The following is a 14,687-nucleotide window of genomic DNA, read 5'->3' as shown; positions in this document are numbered from 1 at the left end:
CTGTGTTTTCTTTCAAATTGGACATTCATTGAGAGCCAACCGGAAGTATACATCCAATAAACATTCCAAACCCTAGATATCCCTTGGTTTGGCATTAAATTCGTCCTAATATTAATATATATGTGTGTGTGTGTGTGTGTGTGTGTGTGTATGCATGTTTTACACCGGCTGATTTGAGTAATAGAAGATATGATACAATAGTAGGCTTACTTTTTTGACCCTCCACCTCAGTGCCTTGGTGCAAAGTGGTTTGGTTCAAAGGTTGTATTCCCAAGCCTAGTTTTTCTGTTTTGGCTAGCTGTTAATTACAAAAAGCTCAATATCCCAAACCATTGTCCCCTTTGCATTCCATATCTCATCTTCGATTCCTATGTCTTCATAAAATCAATCGGGGGTTTGCACATTCAACCATTTGGAATGGCATAAATCCTTTTTGGACTCTCACCCAGGGACCGTGCTAACGCATAATAATTTCTTTTCGGGACTCCTTGGTGCTATGGGTTTCACAACACTGGTGTTGGAGCTAGTAGTAGTGAGTGAGTGTGTCGTATTCATTAATGAATAAGCTTGCTCTTGATTAATTACTAATTCAGAGCTAGGGGTGGCCTCCTTTGGGGGTGGGGGGTGGGGTTTCCTATGTTGATTGTTTTGGATTAGTGGTTGTTGCTTTGTTTAGTAGGCTCATATATAGTTTTGGTTTGCTTAACCCTTTAGGGCTGTGGTCTTGGGATTGATTCTTTGAACTTCTGTATGCTCATGATTACACTTACCTTCTTACCTCAAAAAAAAAAAAAATATAGGCCAACTCCAAATGTGTAATAAGGTAATTAGTAATTACTCATTTTAATTTGGAAACACAAGATTACACATTGTTGCTTTGTTTTGAAAAAAACTCCATTTCTTTTCCCAAATAATTACAGCAAGCATGGGGCATTCCCCATGGCATGGGAGGACAGTCCATGACTTGAGTCCAAAACGAGTCCCATTGGTAATAGCTGTTTTAATACAAGCAATGCATTTCCAATGGCCCAATGGTCCAATGCCGGACTATCAACAAACACAGTGCACAACAGGGAAAGAGGCAACCAGGTATGGCATGGTTGGTATGTGGATCAAGGGATTGTAAAGAAAAGATTGGTGCGGGTCTAATCAAAGGACTTTGGGAGGTTTCATTCCTTGGCGATAGTTGGTTTGCTTGGTTTGTAACTATAGAAATAGTTTTCTGTTCTCAGAAAACTGAAAACTGTACAAAAAAACTCTGCTTGGTTCAGTTTTCTGAAAATTATTGTGAAAAATCAGTTATAAAAAGACAATTTTTTATAGAACAGTTTTTTATTGTAACTATAGAAATAGTTTTCTGTTCTCGGAAAACTGAAAACTGTACAAAAAACTCTGCTTGGTTCAGTTTTCTGAAAATTGTTGTGAAAAATCAATTATAAAAAGACTTGTTTTTAGAGAACAATTTTTTATAGTTCTCTGAAAACAGTTCTTTATTTTCTGAGTTTCTGATAACGATTTTCATAGTACAAATCAAGCATGCCCGTACTCTTTGCATTTGGGCATTTGCTTTGGTTTACAGAGAACAGTCGTAGCCTAACTGCATCAATCACAGCAATCAAGGTTTGGAGGGGAGGTGTGTGGACTTGTTTCTAAACATTATATTATTCATTTCCTTATAAAAGCATCTCTAATGGGTTCTCTAGAATTAGGCTATGCAAATTTGTCACATCAGCATTTTTCAATAGCCGCATCAGCATTTCCCATAGTCACGTCAGCGTTTTAGAGTCTCCAAATTTTAGCTATCGCATGTACTCTAATGATGCATTTTCGCTCTACAAAAATATTAATATTTTAAGATTTTTTAAATTTTAATAAATTTTATTTTTTAACTTTTTCCTAACGGCTATATTTTTCATCTTATATAAACAATCATTTGTTTATCTCATCATCATTACATTCATCTTAACTTATTCTAACAAAATATCAATTCACATCTCCTTCAATCTCAAAATTCCAATGGCTTCCTCATCACGATTTTTTCCTCTGTTAGGCTCTAATTCTTCATCTTCTTCATCATCCTCTTCATCAAATAACCATATTGACGCGTTGATTCAACACAATCAAGATGTCTTTAGTTTGATTTTGAATTCAGTGAACCCGAAATAGTAGAGTAAGTCTTTAAACCGCATAAGTAGAAAGCCACCGTCAACTAATGAAAGACTACTTTGGTGAGAATTGCACATATCCACCGAAGTACTTTCACAGACAATTCAGGATGCAATGAGAACTATTTCTTCGTATCCTGAATGATGTTAAAGCTTATGATGACTACTTCATCCAAAAAAAGGGATGCAACTGGTCTTTTGGGGTTGTCTACTATACAAAAGATAACAACTGCAATACATATACTTGTATATGGTTGTGCAGCCGATCATTGTAAGGCTGTTGTTGGTGTGTATGGGGAAGAGTACATACACCCACCCAACGAAGCTGACATAGCACGATTACTTCGAGAAGGGGAGGAGAGAAGATTCCTGGGTATGCTTGGCTCTATCGACTGTATGCACAAGGAGTGGAAGAATTGTCGGGTGGCGTGGCATGGCGCAAACAAAGGACGCTCTTATACGCCTACGCTCATATTAGAAGAGGTTGCCTCAAAAGATTTGTGGATCTGGCATGCATTCTTTGGAATGCTGGGTTCACACGATGATATTAATGTGCTGGATCATTCTTCGGTATTCGACAATATCGTTACTGGCCAAATTCCTCCGGTTAATTTTATTATGAATGGCCATTACCATAAAATAGGGTATTACCTATCTGATAGTATATACCCTAAGTGGGCAACTATGATGCAGATCATCCCGCACCCAACTACAACAAAAGAAAAACTTTTTGCTCAGAGACCAGAGGCCTATAGGAAAGATGTGGAACGAGTTTTCGTGGTCTTACAGATCAAGTGAACAATAACGCAAGGACCAGTGCATTTTTAGGATAAAAGGGACTTGTGCCTTATAATGAAAGCATGCATCATCCTTCACAACATAATCATTGGAGATTAGCCTCATGCCAACAATCTTGATTCCCACTTTAATTCAAAATCTATCGGTTTTAGCAGCACTTATCTATTCTCGCCAAGCCCAAATTCGCAACAAAGAAATAAACACGCGATTGATAAAAGATTTAATTGAAAATTTGTGGAACCGCTTTGGTGAAGAAAGTGTTTAATTTATGTTGCATTTATTTATTTTTAAATTGTTATGAAGTTTATGTAATGAAATATTTATTGTGTAATGTTTTATTTTGAAATAAATAATTAAATTGTTTGTTGATTAAATTATTTAGCCAATATGTATGATATCTTGTAAACAATAAAATATCTAATATCAATTGATTTATTAATTTATGGAGGTGAAAACAAAGACACATTTTTTTTAAAATAAAAATATCATATTTTAAAATAAATTTCAATTTGTTAGGAAAAACAAATAATAAAAAATAAAAAATAAAAAATAAAAAAAAATTGTTTGGTTAGCCAATATAACCGTTAGGAACATTGAAATTTTAAAAAAAAAAAATTAAAAATTTTTTTTTGCTCAAAAAAGCCTTTAAGGCACTGTTTGTGTTAGCCAAGCAGTGTCTTAATGGCTCTTTAGTTTAATTATTGAGGGGGAAAAAAAGAGAGACAAAAATAACCAAAAAAACCTGATTTTTAGCTTTTATTTCAGCCAAACATGCCCTTATAAACAGTATTCTGGGCTAAAATGTCACTTGGGCCACAATTTTAAAAAGAAAAAGAAAATATAGGCTTGCCTGGACCGTGTTCGCTAGCACCGAAAACGGCGACCCATACCTTGATCCGTATGACGTGGACAAATTTTGACAACCCACAATGAAACAGATTGGGTCGCCAAAATGAGTCCAAATCGCCAACAGGCCAACCATTGAACTTGCTTCTAAATGTGGTAGATAAAGCTCCCCAATATAAGCTTCTTGATTTATTGGGAGTCATCCAAATTGCCCTTGAACCGAAGCCATTGCCATAAATTGGAATCTTCCAAAGTCAAGGAGTTTGTTTTACTCATGTTATCTTCTCTTTTTCTTTTCTTTTTTATATTTTAAATTTTTAAATTTTTCTTCCATAAAGTAGGTTATGACATAAATTAACTAATTTGGTTCAAATAAGTTAGTCGTGAGCTCAAAGGACAAGCTATTACATAATGATACAATACTAGTAAAGATAAGACCCAAGAGGCTTTGTCTATCATGAGTATCATGAATCCCACCCATATTTAAAATTGAATAGAGAATTCTTTGATCGAGTACCATTTTCATTAAGTATTTCGAAGCAAAGCTTTTGATTTTGATATTTAAATTTTGCTTTTGATTTTGATATTTAAATTTTGGTTCACATCATGTTTGGATCCACTAATATTGATTTGGAATATAGGTCATATTTAGAATAGTTCATAATATATCTTTAGCTCAAACTCACATCACCCATTGGTGATTTGGAATAGTTCATAAACATATCATATCAAATTTTTTGATCCAAACTCATATCACCAATTGATGATATTGTCAACTAAAGAAAATTTTCGAATTTCCTAAAGTAACAGGTCTGGAATCTCAACCATTAAGTCCGAATGTTGTTGATCCAAAGCTTAATCATAATATAATTTTATTGTTATTTTTATTTTGCTATAGTATCATGTTTTTAACTAAAAATGTAATTTTTTTGCCCTCTTAGATTGAACCAGTAATTTTTTATACAAATAATCTTGTGATTAGGGTCATTATTACAATTTTTTATACAAATAATCTGTGATTAGGGTCATTATTACAACTCCTCCAAAAGAGTCTCTAAAAATTAAGGGCCCGTTTGGTACGGGTTAGAATAAGTATTTTGTTATGAACAAAACATGCTTGGCGATACACAACGGTGAGGTGAGATCAGGCAGCGATAACACGACGACGGTGGAGCGAGACAAATACCAACAACTAACAACCAAAAAAGTCAAAGGGCGATGCCGTCAAAGGGCGATGCCATAAACAATCACACGACTGTGATATATCCACAAGCACAACCATCCACGAATTAAAGAACACCATGAACCCCCAAATTGAAAAGCTTTGCATCTCAAATGATTTGGGTTAGAATTTTATTCTACAAAATTGAAACTTGCGGTAATCAATGCGGCGAAGGATGCCGGAGAGGAATTTCTAGGTCATCATGATAGAAGGCACGGTGGTGTCGTTGTTGGGGGAGGCAGTGGCGATCTAGGCAGCAATGAGGCCTCCGGGTGCGGACCAGATGAAGGAGAAAAAGAGGAAGCCGAGGATTACAGGTTTTTTGCCTGAGAGGTTGGAAGGAGGAAGAAAGACAAGAGTGGAGAGATCTAATTTTTATTTCTGTGCTTTATTGGTTGTTTGTTGGCCCTGCTATAGTGAAAAATGGGCCGGGCCATTTTTGGAACAACATAAAACACCATTTTCTTATTTCAACTTTTGGCCCATATTTTTCAAATTGTTCTAACACTATTGAAAGCAACAGGCCGAGTGACTAAAAATTCCTCTCCTTCATCGCTCGCTATCAACTACCGTGAGATATCTTTCCCGTAGAATAAAATCCTAGAGACCCAAATCGCGAGTTTCAATTTTGTAGAATTAAATCCTAAAGATCTATTCTATTCGTGGATGGTTGTGCTTGTCGAGATACCACTACCACAATTAGGAACAATCGTGTTCTTCTATTCGTGGATGGTTGGATGGTTGTACTTGTCGAGATACCATACCTGAACTCACCGTTATGTTTAGCCGGCAACTTGTAAAATTGGGGCTTTCACTGTCTACTTTTTGATGTTTGTTAATATATAATTTTAGAGAGGAGTTGAAGTAGGGAGAGACTCCTACAGCGGAAAGAGACGGTTGAGTGGAACCCCATGCTATGGTGGCCGAGTCGCAGAGGATTTCTCTTAAAAGTGAAGTGGAGTTGCAACGTTTTCTGATCAACTGGATGAAAGTGACGGAAATTATCTTCATCCACGGATGAGGATGAAGTTGATTGCCAAAGCAAATCAAATAATAAAACACTTTATTCTGTTTTAAACAAAAATTCTTACTTTTGCTCCCCAAAATTATTACTAATATTTTATTTTGCTTTTTTACATTTTTTCTTAAGTAGCTATTCTGACTAACCCAAAAACATTACCATTAGGAAAAACACAACAATGGTAGCGCTACAAAACGCCCTTAAATTTATTCTGGAAGTCGCGTTACCACAACCCAAAAAATAACATATTTTGAAAACTCCATTGGACTAACCCAATCACTAAAAAAGGCACGAAATCTCTAAAAATAGGCTAATACCCGTTTTTTGGAAATAAATTTATGGGCCTTTTATATTTTTCCCTTGAACAAAAAAAAGAAAATTGCTTTTTTAGAAAAAAAAATAATAATAATTTGGGATGTGACAGTCGTATTTTTATTGTAATTTTTTTAAAATTCATATCATATTATATTATTTTTATTTTAAAATATTAATATTTTTCCGGGTACATAGCTAAAATTTGTATACCAAAATATGCCAGAGGAGTAAACAAAACAATTATTATCCGATATGAAAGTACTTAAAATCTAAAAATATAACTTTCAAAAAATAAACACTAACTAAATTTAAAAATAATAATGTAGTAAAAAAAAAAAAAAATCTCAATAACGTAAAAAATATAGAAGTAAATTAATAAACAAAATATAAAAAAATAAGAAATTAAGCTACTAAAATAATTCAGTCTCAGACATCCAAGGAAGGATAGAAGCTGCATTATCTCTCAAGCCCGGCGAAAGGCGAAAGATTTAGGCGGCCCTGCGAATGTTTTGAGAAACAAGCCTTTTGGATTTATCATCATAGATCAATCAAACCCTAAATAACATCAACATGTATATATATATATATTAACTATATACAATATAATATGTGTATATATACAGAGAGAGAGAGAGATGGTGTGGTGTGGTGTGTCTCAGACATCCAAGGAAGGATTGAACTTCATGAGTCCTCAAGCCCGGCTAAGGCGAGATCTCAAGTCTGGCGGCCCTGCGAATGTTTTTGAGAAACAGGCCTTTCAATTTGTCATCACTGACACTCACACACAAGGGCAATATAAAAATTACAGAAAAAAAAAAAAAATATATATATATATATATATATATATATATATCAAAACATCAACAAATAGATACATAATTGAATTAAAAACCTAACCAACTGAACATCCATGAAAGGGAAGCAGAGATCTGATATGACAGAAAGAACACGATATTTCAAGCCATAGGGACTTAGGGTTTTAAGAGGCTCTCAAGCCCCTAAAGAAGGCTCTGTGTGTGTGTGTCTGTGTGTGTGAGAGTCAGAGAGAGAGAGAGAGAGAGAGAGAGAGAGAGACAATTTGTACCGGGAGGAATAAAACATGGTTATATAGAAGTCGGGGATAGGGTTTTTAGGATATTTAGGGTTTTGAGTTGCGGCAGCGATTTGATACTACTCTTTTGTGCCAATTTGGTGCGGAACTATCTAGAATGTTTTAGAATATGACGGTCCCGATTGGACGCAGCTAAATCACGACCGTTCATCTATGATATTTATTTTCAATGTATTTTGATAAAATTATTATGTTCCTAAAACAATTTAATAATGTATTTTGCACTTTATTTTGATTTGTATTTCTTTTTTCCACATTATATTGTGCTTCAAAATAATATACTACTGTTAATAATACAAATCTATACTATTATTAATCTTATAAGCCTATAAATAGAAGCATGGAAAAAGGAGAAAGGAGTACAAAAATTGAGAATTTTAGAAATTAAGAATTCCTTGAAGTTCTGCAAAGAGTTTTAATATTTATTTATTTTTATAAAAAAATATTTATTAATTGATAAAAAAAAATATTTTTATCTATACAATTATTAAATGTACAAAGAGTTGCAGTATTTAAGTATTTATTTATTTATATAAAAAAATATTTATTAATTGATGATATGAAAAGAGTTTTTATAAATAATAAAAAATAAAAACTCTATAAAACTAAAATCTAACTAATAAAATTTAAATTAAACTATTTATCTATTTATTATTATGAAATTTTTTAATAAAAGAAAATCTAATTAGACAATAATTACTAAAATAAAAAATATTTATTAACTGATATAAAAAATAAAAATAATTTTTCTAAAACTCTTCCACAAATTAGCTTTTATTATAAGTTTCTTAAAAAAATTAAATCTAATTAGACAATGATATATTTAGAGAAAATAAAATAATTTTTATAAAACTCTTATCTTAAATTACCTATTTTATTTTCAATAAAACTCTATCACACTAGACAGAGATATATTTAAAGAGTTTCTATTAAAATCTAACACAAATTACCTATTTATCTATTTATTATGAGTTTTTTAATAAAAGAAAATCTAATTAGACAAGTATTATTAATATAAAAAATTATTTACTAAATGATATCAAAAGAGATTTTAAAAGAGTTTCTATAAAACTCTAACACAAATTACCTATTTATCTATTTATTATGAGTTTTTTAATAAAAGGAAATCTATTTATCTATTTATTATGAGTTTTTTAATAAAAAAATTTATTAAAATAAAAAATATTTATTAATTGATATATAAAATAAAATAAATTTTCTAAAACTCTTCCACAAATTAGTGTTTATTATGAGTTTCTTAATAAAATTAAATATAATTATATAAGCATATATTTAGAGAAAATAAAATAATTTCTATAAAACTCTATCACAAATTACCTATTTTATTTTCAATAGAACTTTATCACACAAGACAAAAATATATTTAAAGAGTTTCTATAAAACTCTAACACAAATTACCTATTTATCTATTTATTATGAGTTTTTTAATAAAAGAAAATCTCATTAGACAAGTATTATCAATATAAAAAAAAAATTATTAATTGATATAAAAAAATATTTTAAAAGAGTTTTTATAAAACTTTAACACAAATTACCTATTTATGATTTTTTTAATAAAATGAAATCTATTTATCTATTTATTATGAGTTTTTTAATAAAAGTAAATCTAATTATACAATCATTATTAATGTTGATACCAAAAATCTACACGCTCCGGAGTCAGTGACGATTCTTGCAAAACAGGAGAAGTGATGACCGACGTGGTGCCGGCTGGATGCACTCCGACGGTCAAGTTAGTACTTGATGATTTAATATCCGATAAGGATTACATGTAAAATTTATGGCATACCTTTTTAGATTGACCAATCATCTCTTTTATAGAAGCATTAATGGTAATAGTTGTTGAAACGAGATTCTCCCTAATCTAAGATGATATCGTCCAGATATTTTTTATGATTCCATGGAGATTTTTGGTAAGATAAATCCCTTACTCTTATCTTATTTCTCTTTTGACTTTGAGTTGCCTATTATTTTTATCCTTATCAGTTACCCCCCATTCTCGTGCTTGCTTGTCAAACATCGAGAATGTCAAAGTGTTTTTTTGAGTGACGTCTCTTTAGCATAAATCAATCTCTTTTTAGGTTGATCCTTGTTGGGCGACCCTTTTTTTTTTTTGATCTCTTAAGATTTGTCCGAACTTCATGAGCTGAGGGAGTAGGCTTTCTTAAGCTGAATGAGCTTACCTTTTAAATATATTTACGAGCTTTACTCAGCTCGCCTTTTAAAAAGGAAAATATATTTTACGAGCTTCACTCAGCTCGCCCTTTAAAAAAGGAAGTATATTTTACAGGTTGATTTTTTATTTCGACCCCTTTTAATACAAAGGACAACAATCACGAGCTTCTTTCAGCTCAGGCCCTTATAGTACGGGGCACTTTTATATCAATCCCTCATAATATGGGGAATGGCAATTACGAGCTTCATTCAACTCGCCCTTTAAAAAGGAAAATATATTTTACGAACTTTGTGATACCCCTCGGATCCAAGACACGGGTTGATCAGGCCCAGGCCCGAGCCCGAGGGAATATCAAACAATTAAAGTATTTATAATGAACACGGAATACAAAATGAATTAAGAAATGAAATTAAAGCTGAAAGGAACTAAAAACAGAATCTGCAAAATATTATAATTATTAAAATCCATCAAACCCAAACTTCAAAACTCCATCAGTTTACAACTCGGGAATCCATCCATTGGACCCCTTATTTAAATTCTCCAAACGATACTAAAATAATAAAAACAAAATCCAAAGCTAACATAGAGAAAAATTCCTACATAATCGGAGGAGTGAATAGTTGTATCTGCTTTGCACGTCCAAACTCTAACCCTGGAACTAACGAGCACCTGAAAAATAAAGAAGTGGGTCAGGCCCACATGCAAGTCCTGATCTATTACAATCCAAACAGTAATCTGATACGCAGATACATCCTAGGAAGACTCAACAATAAATAGAATAGTCAATATATGTATATAGTACACACTATAGGACGCTCGCTAGTCCAGTAGGTTTGTCTCAGCCTGAATAGAAGGCAACATGCGAATACGCACCTTAGGGTGGGCATGAGTACGTAGACCTACCAGGGAACAACACCTATGTCCAGTTATCCATCCTAGGCAATATACGCGCCCTAACCATGGTCTTGAGACTCAAGCTCATACCATGGCACATATAATATATATATATATAAAGTCCATACTCCTCCTAATACATAATACCATCCATCTATGTGGTGGTCTGGTATATGTATATCCATCCGTCCTGAAACCATATTAAGTCATTCAACTATTTTGTTGACATGACACAAGTAGGTGATGGACTTAACTCATAGGGTTAATCCATACCTTAATCCAAAGTAGGTAAGATTTAGTGATTGACTAATTTATACCTAATATGTCACCGTCCCATACCGGTACATACAATCCTCCAATTAACGAAGTTGACAAAAACAAAAATAAGTATTTATCAACCATACTCCAGAATTAGCATAAATATAGTTTAACATGTATATAACCAACTTATGCATTCAATATAAGATTTAGAATCCCAATTACAGTCCGTTAAATTGATAGAGTAGAATTACACAATCTACCTCTCCAAACAGTACCATAACTGATGCAATGTAAAATAGATTTTAACACCAGTTGATCCCAACTAAGCATACATATAACTATACAACAGTATACTTATAACACAGCTGCAAAACATGATTTATAAATCCAAGTCATGCAAAGAAATAAAATTCCAAAAATAGTAGACAATAGAAATTAATTTTCAAATCATCCACCCACGGGTTCAGTGTTTAATCTTAGATTAATTCCGTTCTTAGTTCCTATTTGTAATCATACTTCCCAACATTTTTACAAGTCTTAAACATTAAATTACAACATCCAGTAGCCTTTAAATAATTTTAGAAAATCCAATTTCAGCCAAAAAGTCCCTAAAACTCAGTTCTGTGCGTTTTAAGATAGAGCAGGCTCTTTTAAAACTTTGAGCCTGCTCAAAACCATTTGAAGCCTGCTCTAAAACTTTTCGAGCCTGCTCTAAATCACTTAGAGCCGGCTCCAACTCTTTGGGAGCCGGCTCTAAGGGTTTTGGGAGCCTGCTCTCCCTCCCTTAGCAGCCGTTGTCCGTTCCAGCTTCGTTTTCTCTGATTCCAGTGATTACCAGAGCCTCTGTAACATGTTTTAATTTTTATTCTAGGTTCAATCTCAGTCCTAGGTACATATTTGAACCACTGATATTCAATGATAGCATGCATGGAACATATGTTTAGAAGCAACGATCACAGAACCTTAGTCTGAAATTTTAAGCAACTCACAACAGATTAATTTGGTGACATTCAATACTGTGTTAATTACTTATACAAGGGTTCATTTAATGTCTCAGACTAATTTTCAAGCATAAATATATATTCACAACAAGAATTTAACACAAGATTCAAAAACAATCCGCAGCAAAAATCAAGTAACAGAAAATCAACAATTCTTGCAAAGCAGTTAATTCATGAGAGTAAATGAAATTCATACATGCATATAAAACTTGTTATAAAGTTTATTTAAGTCCATTTTATCCTTGTTTTAATCCCTGGAGTCTTAACTAAGTATGCACAGAACATAGATTAAAGGGATAGAGTGGAACAGAGACTTGCCTTTGAATTTCAGATTTGAAATTCTAATTCACCGTCTTTGTGTGATATGTTTGTGTCCTACACTGTAGTTCCCCACTACCACGCTCCTTCCTCCTTGAGTTGCTTTGTTAATCACCCAAGTTCACTCTGTGTTTCCCTTAAATCTTTCTCTCTGTAACGTACGCAAACTCCCTATCTATTACTCTGCCCTCACAACTCTCTGTATCACTGTATACCTGAATATGGTGAATAGGGTTTTTCAGCCCTCGGCAGACGTATACCCATATATTTATAGAGTTATACCAAAACCCTAAATTAATTAAAGCCCTAACTAAATCCTAACCGGCCCATAGAAGTTAATTAAACCTGTGTCGGCTAATACGTGAATATACAGAAAACACAATCCTACTTTAAACCAATTTAATTAAATAAACCCCATTATCAATTAAGTCAAATAAAACATCATAAAACAACTTAATTTAAAACAATGTAATAAAAGAAAACCAAACAATTTAATCAATTAACATCTAACCATGGAAGAAACACACAATTAAAATAATTTAAATAAAAGATTAAACACTTAAATAAATGCCAGGATTATCCTTTTAAAATTAGGGGTATTATAAACTTCACTCAGCTCGCCCTTTAAAAAGGAAGGTATATTTTACAAGTTGATTTCGACTCCTTTTAATACGGATGACAACAATTATGAGTTTCATTCAGCTCGGGTCCTTATAGTACGGGGCACTTTTATATCAATCCCTTATAATACGGGGATGGCAATTACGAGTTTCATTCAACTCGCCTTTTAAAATGGAAAATATATTTTACGAACTTTACTCAGCTCGCCCTTTAAAAAGGGAGGTATATTTTACAAGTTGATTTCGACCCCTTTTAATACGGAGGACAACAATTACGAGATTCATTCTGCTCGAGCCCTTATAGTACGGGGAACTTTTATATCAATCCCTTATAATATGGGGATGGCAATTACGAACTTCATTCAACTCGCCCTTTAATATGAGAGGTTCATCCTCGTGAGTTTCATCATCTCATCTTTTTAATAAGAGAGACTAATTTTCGATAGTTGCGTGAGCTCATTTATATGATAAGGAAGACTAATTTTCCAGAGTTTCGTGAGCTCGTATCTTTAATAAGAGAGGTTAATTTTCTGCCCCCATTCCCAAGCTTGCCTCTTATGCGCAAGGAGCACTAATGTGTAGAGTTTGAACGGATAATATATATATATATATCAGAATTAGTACAATTAAGGCAAAAACTTATCATTGAGCATCATAGGACCAAAATCATCCATGGAGCTAGCGATTATTCTCTAGAATAAGAAATTTTTTTTTTTAAATCCTATAAACAGTACCCGCGGTACTATTCCCACGGGTACTATTCATGTGAATAGTACTCACAAAATATTTTTTTTAAAAAAAAAAAAACCCCGTGAACAGTTCACGCATGTACTATTCATGTGAACAGTGCTCACAATTTTATTTTATTTTATTTTTTCCCTGGGAACAGTACCCGCAAAGCGTAGTATTCTATCGAAGGGTCCCCGAATGAACTACATCATTATGTAGGTGAACAATATTTTGCAGACAATTGGAAACACATAAAAAATTGTTTATCTTTAAATCATGTGAAGAAGTGTAGACATATATTTTGATATACGCGTAATGCATGAAACTTACCTGGTTAACAGCGATAATGAAGCGGTCGGGTGGGGTTTTCCAGCAATTTTACCAGATTGAGCAACTGTACCCTTACTTTTGGCCACGCAATCCACAAATTGTTCTCTTTCTTTTAGAGAAAGCCATATTATAAAAGGACTGAATTACTTTTAAGTCTTGTCGTAGATTTCCCTTGTACGAACCATGATTTGTTGGGACTAATATACGTTCCTACAGACGGCGCCAATTGTTGATGCCAAAAATCTACATGCTCCGGAGTCGGTGGCGATTTCTGCAAAACAAGAGAAGTGATGACCGGCGTGGTGCCGGCCGGATGCACTCCAGCGGTCAAGTTAGTACTTGACGATCTCCGATAAGGATTACATATAAAATTTATGGCGTACCTTTTTAGGTTGACCCATCATCTCTTTTATAGAAACATTAATGGTAGTAGTTGTTGAAACGAGATTCACCCTGATCCAAGATGATATCGTTTCCTTCTTATAGGAATGGTAACTCTGGTTACATATGGTAACCAGATATTTTTTATTATTCTATAGAGATTTTGGGTAAGATAAATCCCTTACTCTTATCTTATTTATCTTTTGACTTTGAGTTGCCTATTATTTTTATCCTTATCAATTAATATAAAAAAAAAAATTATTTATTAATTGATGGTATAAAAAGAGTTTTTATAAAATAAAATTAGAAAAAAAACTCTATAAAACTAAAATATAACTAATAAAATTTAAATTAACCTATTTATCTATTTATTATTATAAATTTTTTAATAAAAGAAAATATAATTAGACAAGAATAATTATTAAAATAAAAAATATTTATTAATTGATATAAAAATAAAATATTTTTTCTAAAACTC

The 14,687-nt window shown here is 32.8% G+C and overlaps 1 protein-coding gene and 1 non-coding gene across 2 annotated transcripts; one reads left to right on the top strand and one right to left on the bottom strand.

Moving 5' to 3' along the window:
- The first annotated feature begins 2,324 nt into the window (after positions 1-2,324).
- Positions 2,325-2,963, top strand: LOC132281984 (uncharacterized). The gene has a single exon (XM_059783628.1). It carries the CDS (start codon positions 2,325-2,327, stop codon positions 2,961-2,963), a length of 639 nt encoding a protein of 212 aa, XP_059639611.1.
- A 3,826-nt stretch (positions 2,964-6,789) lies between these two features.
- LOC132287249 (small nucleolar RNA SNORD14) lies at positions 6,790-6,913 on the bottom strand. The gene has a single exon (XR_009472965.1). It is a non-coding gene; the product is annotated as a small nucleolar RNA SNORD14 (small nucleolar RNA).
- Positions 6,914-14,687: the final 7,774 nt, after the last annotated feature.

This window comes from Cornus florida, unplaced genomic scaffold (genome assembly GCF_030987335.1).
Source record: "Cornus florida cultivar Cherokee Brave unplaced genomic scaffold, ASM3098733v1 CherokeeBrave_3.0.0_Hap2_Chr11, whole genome shotgun sequence".
Taxonomy (NCBI): Eukaryota; Viridiplantae; Streptophyta; class Magnoliopsida; order Cornales; family Cornaceae; genus Cornus; species Cornus florida.
This window is presented reverse-complemented; position numbering and strand designations above follow the sequence as displayed.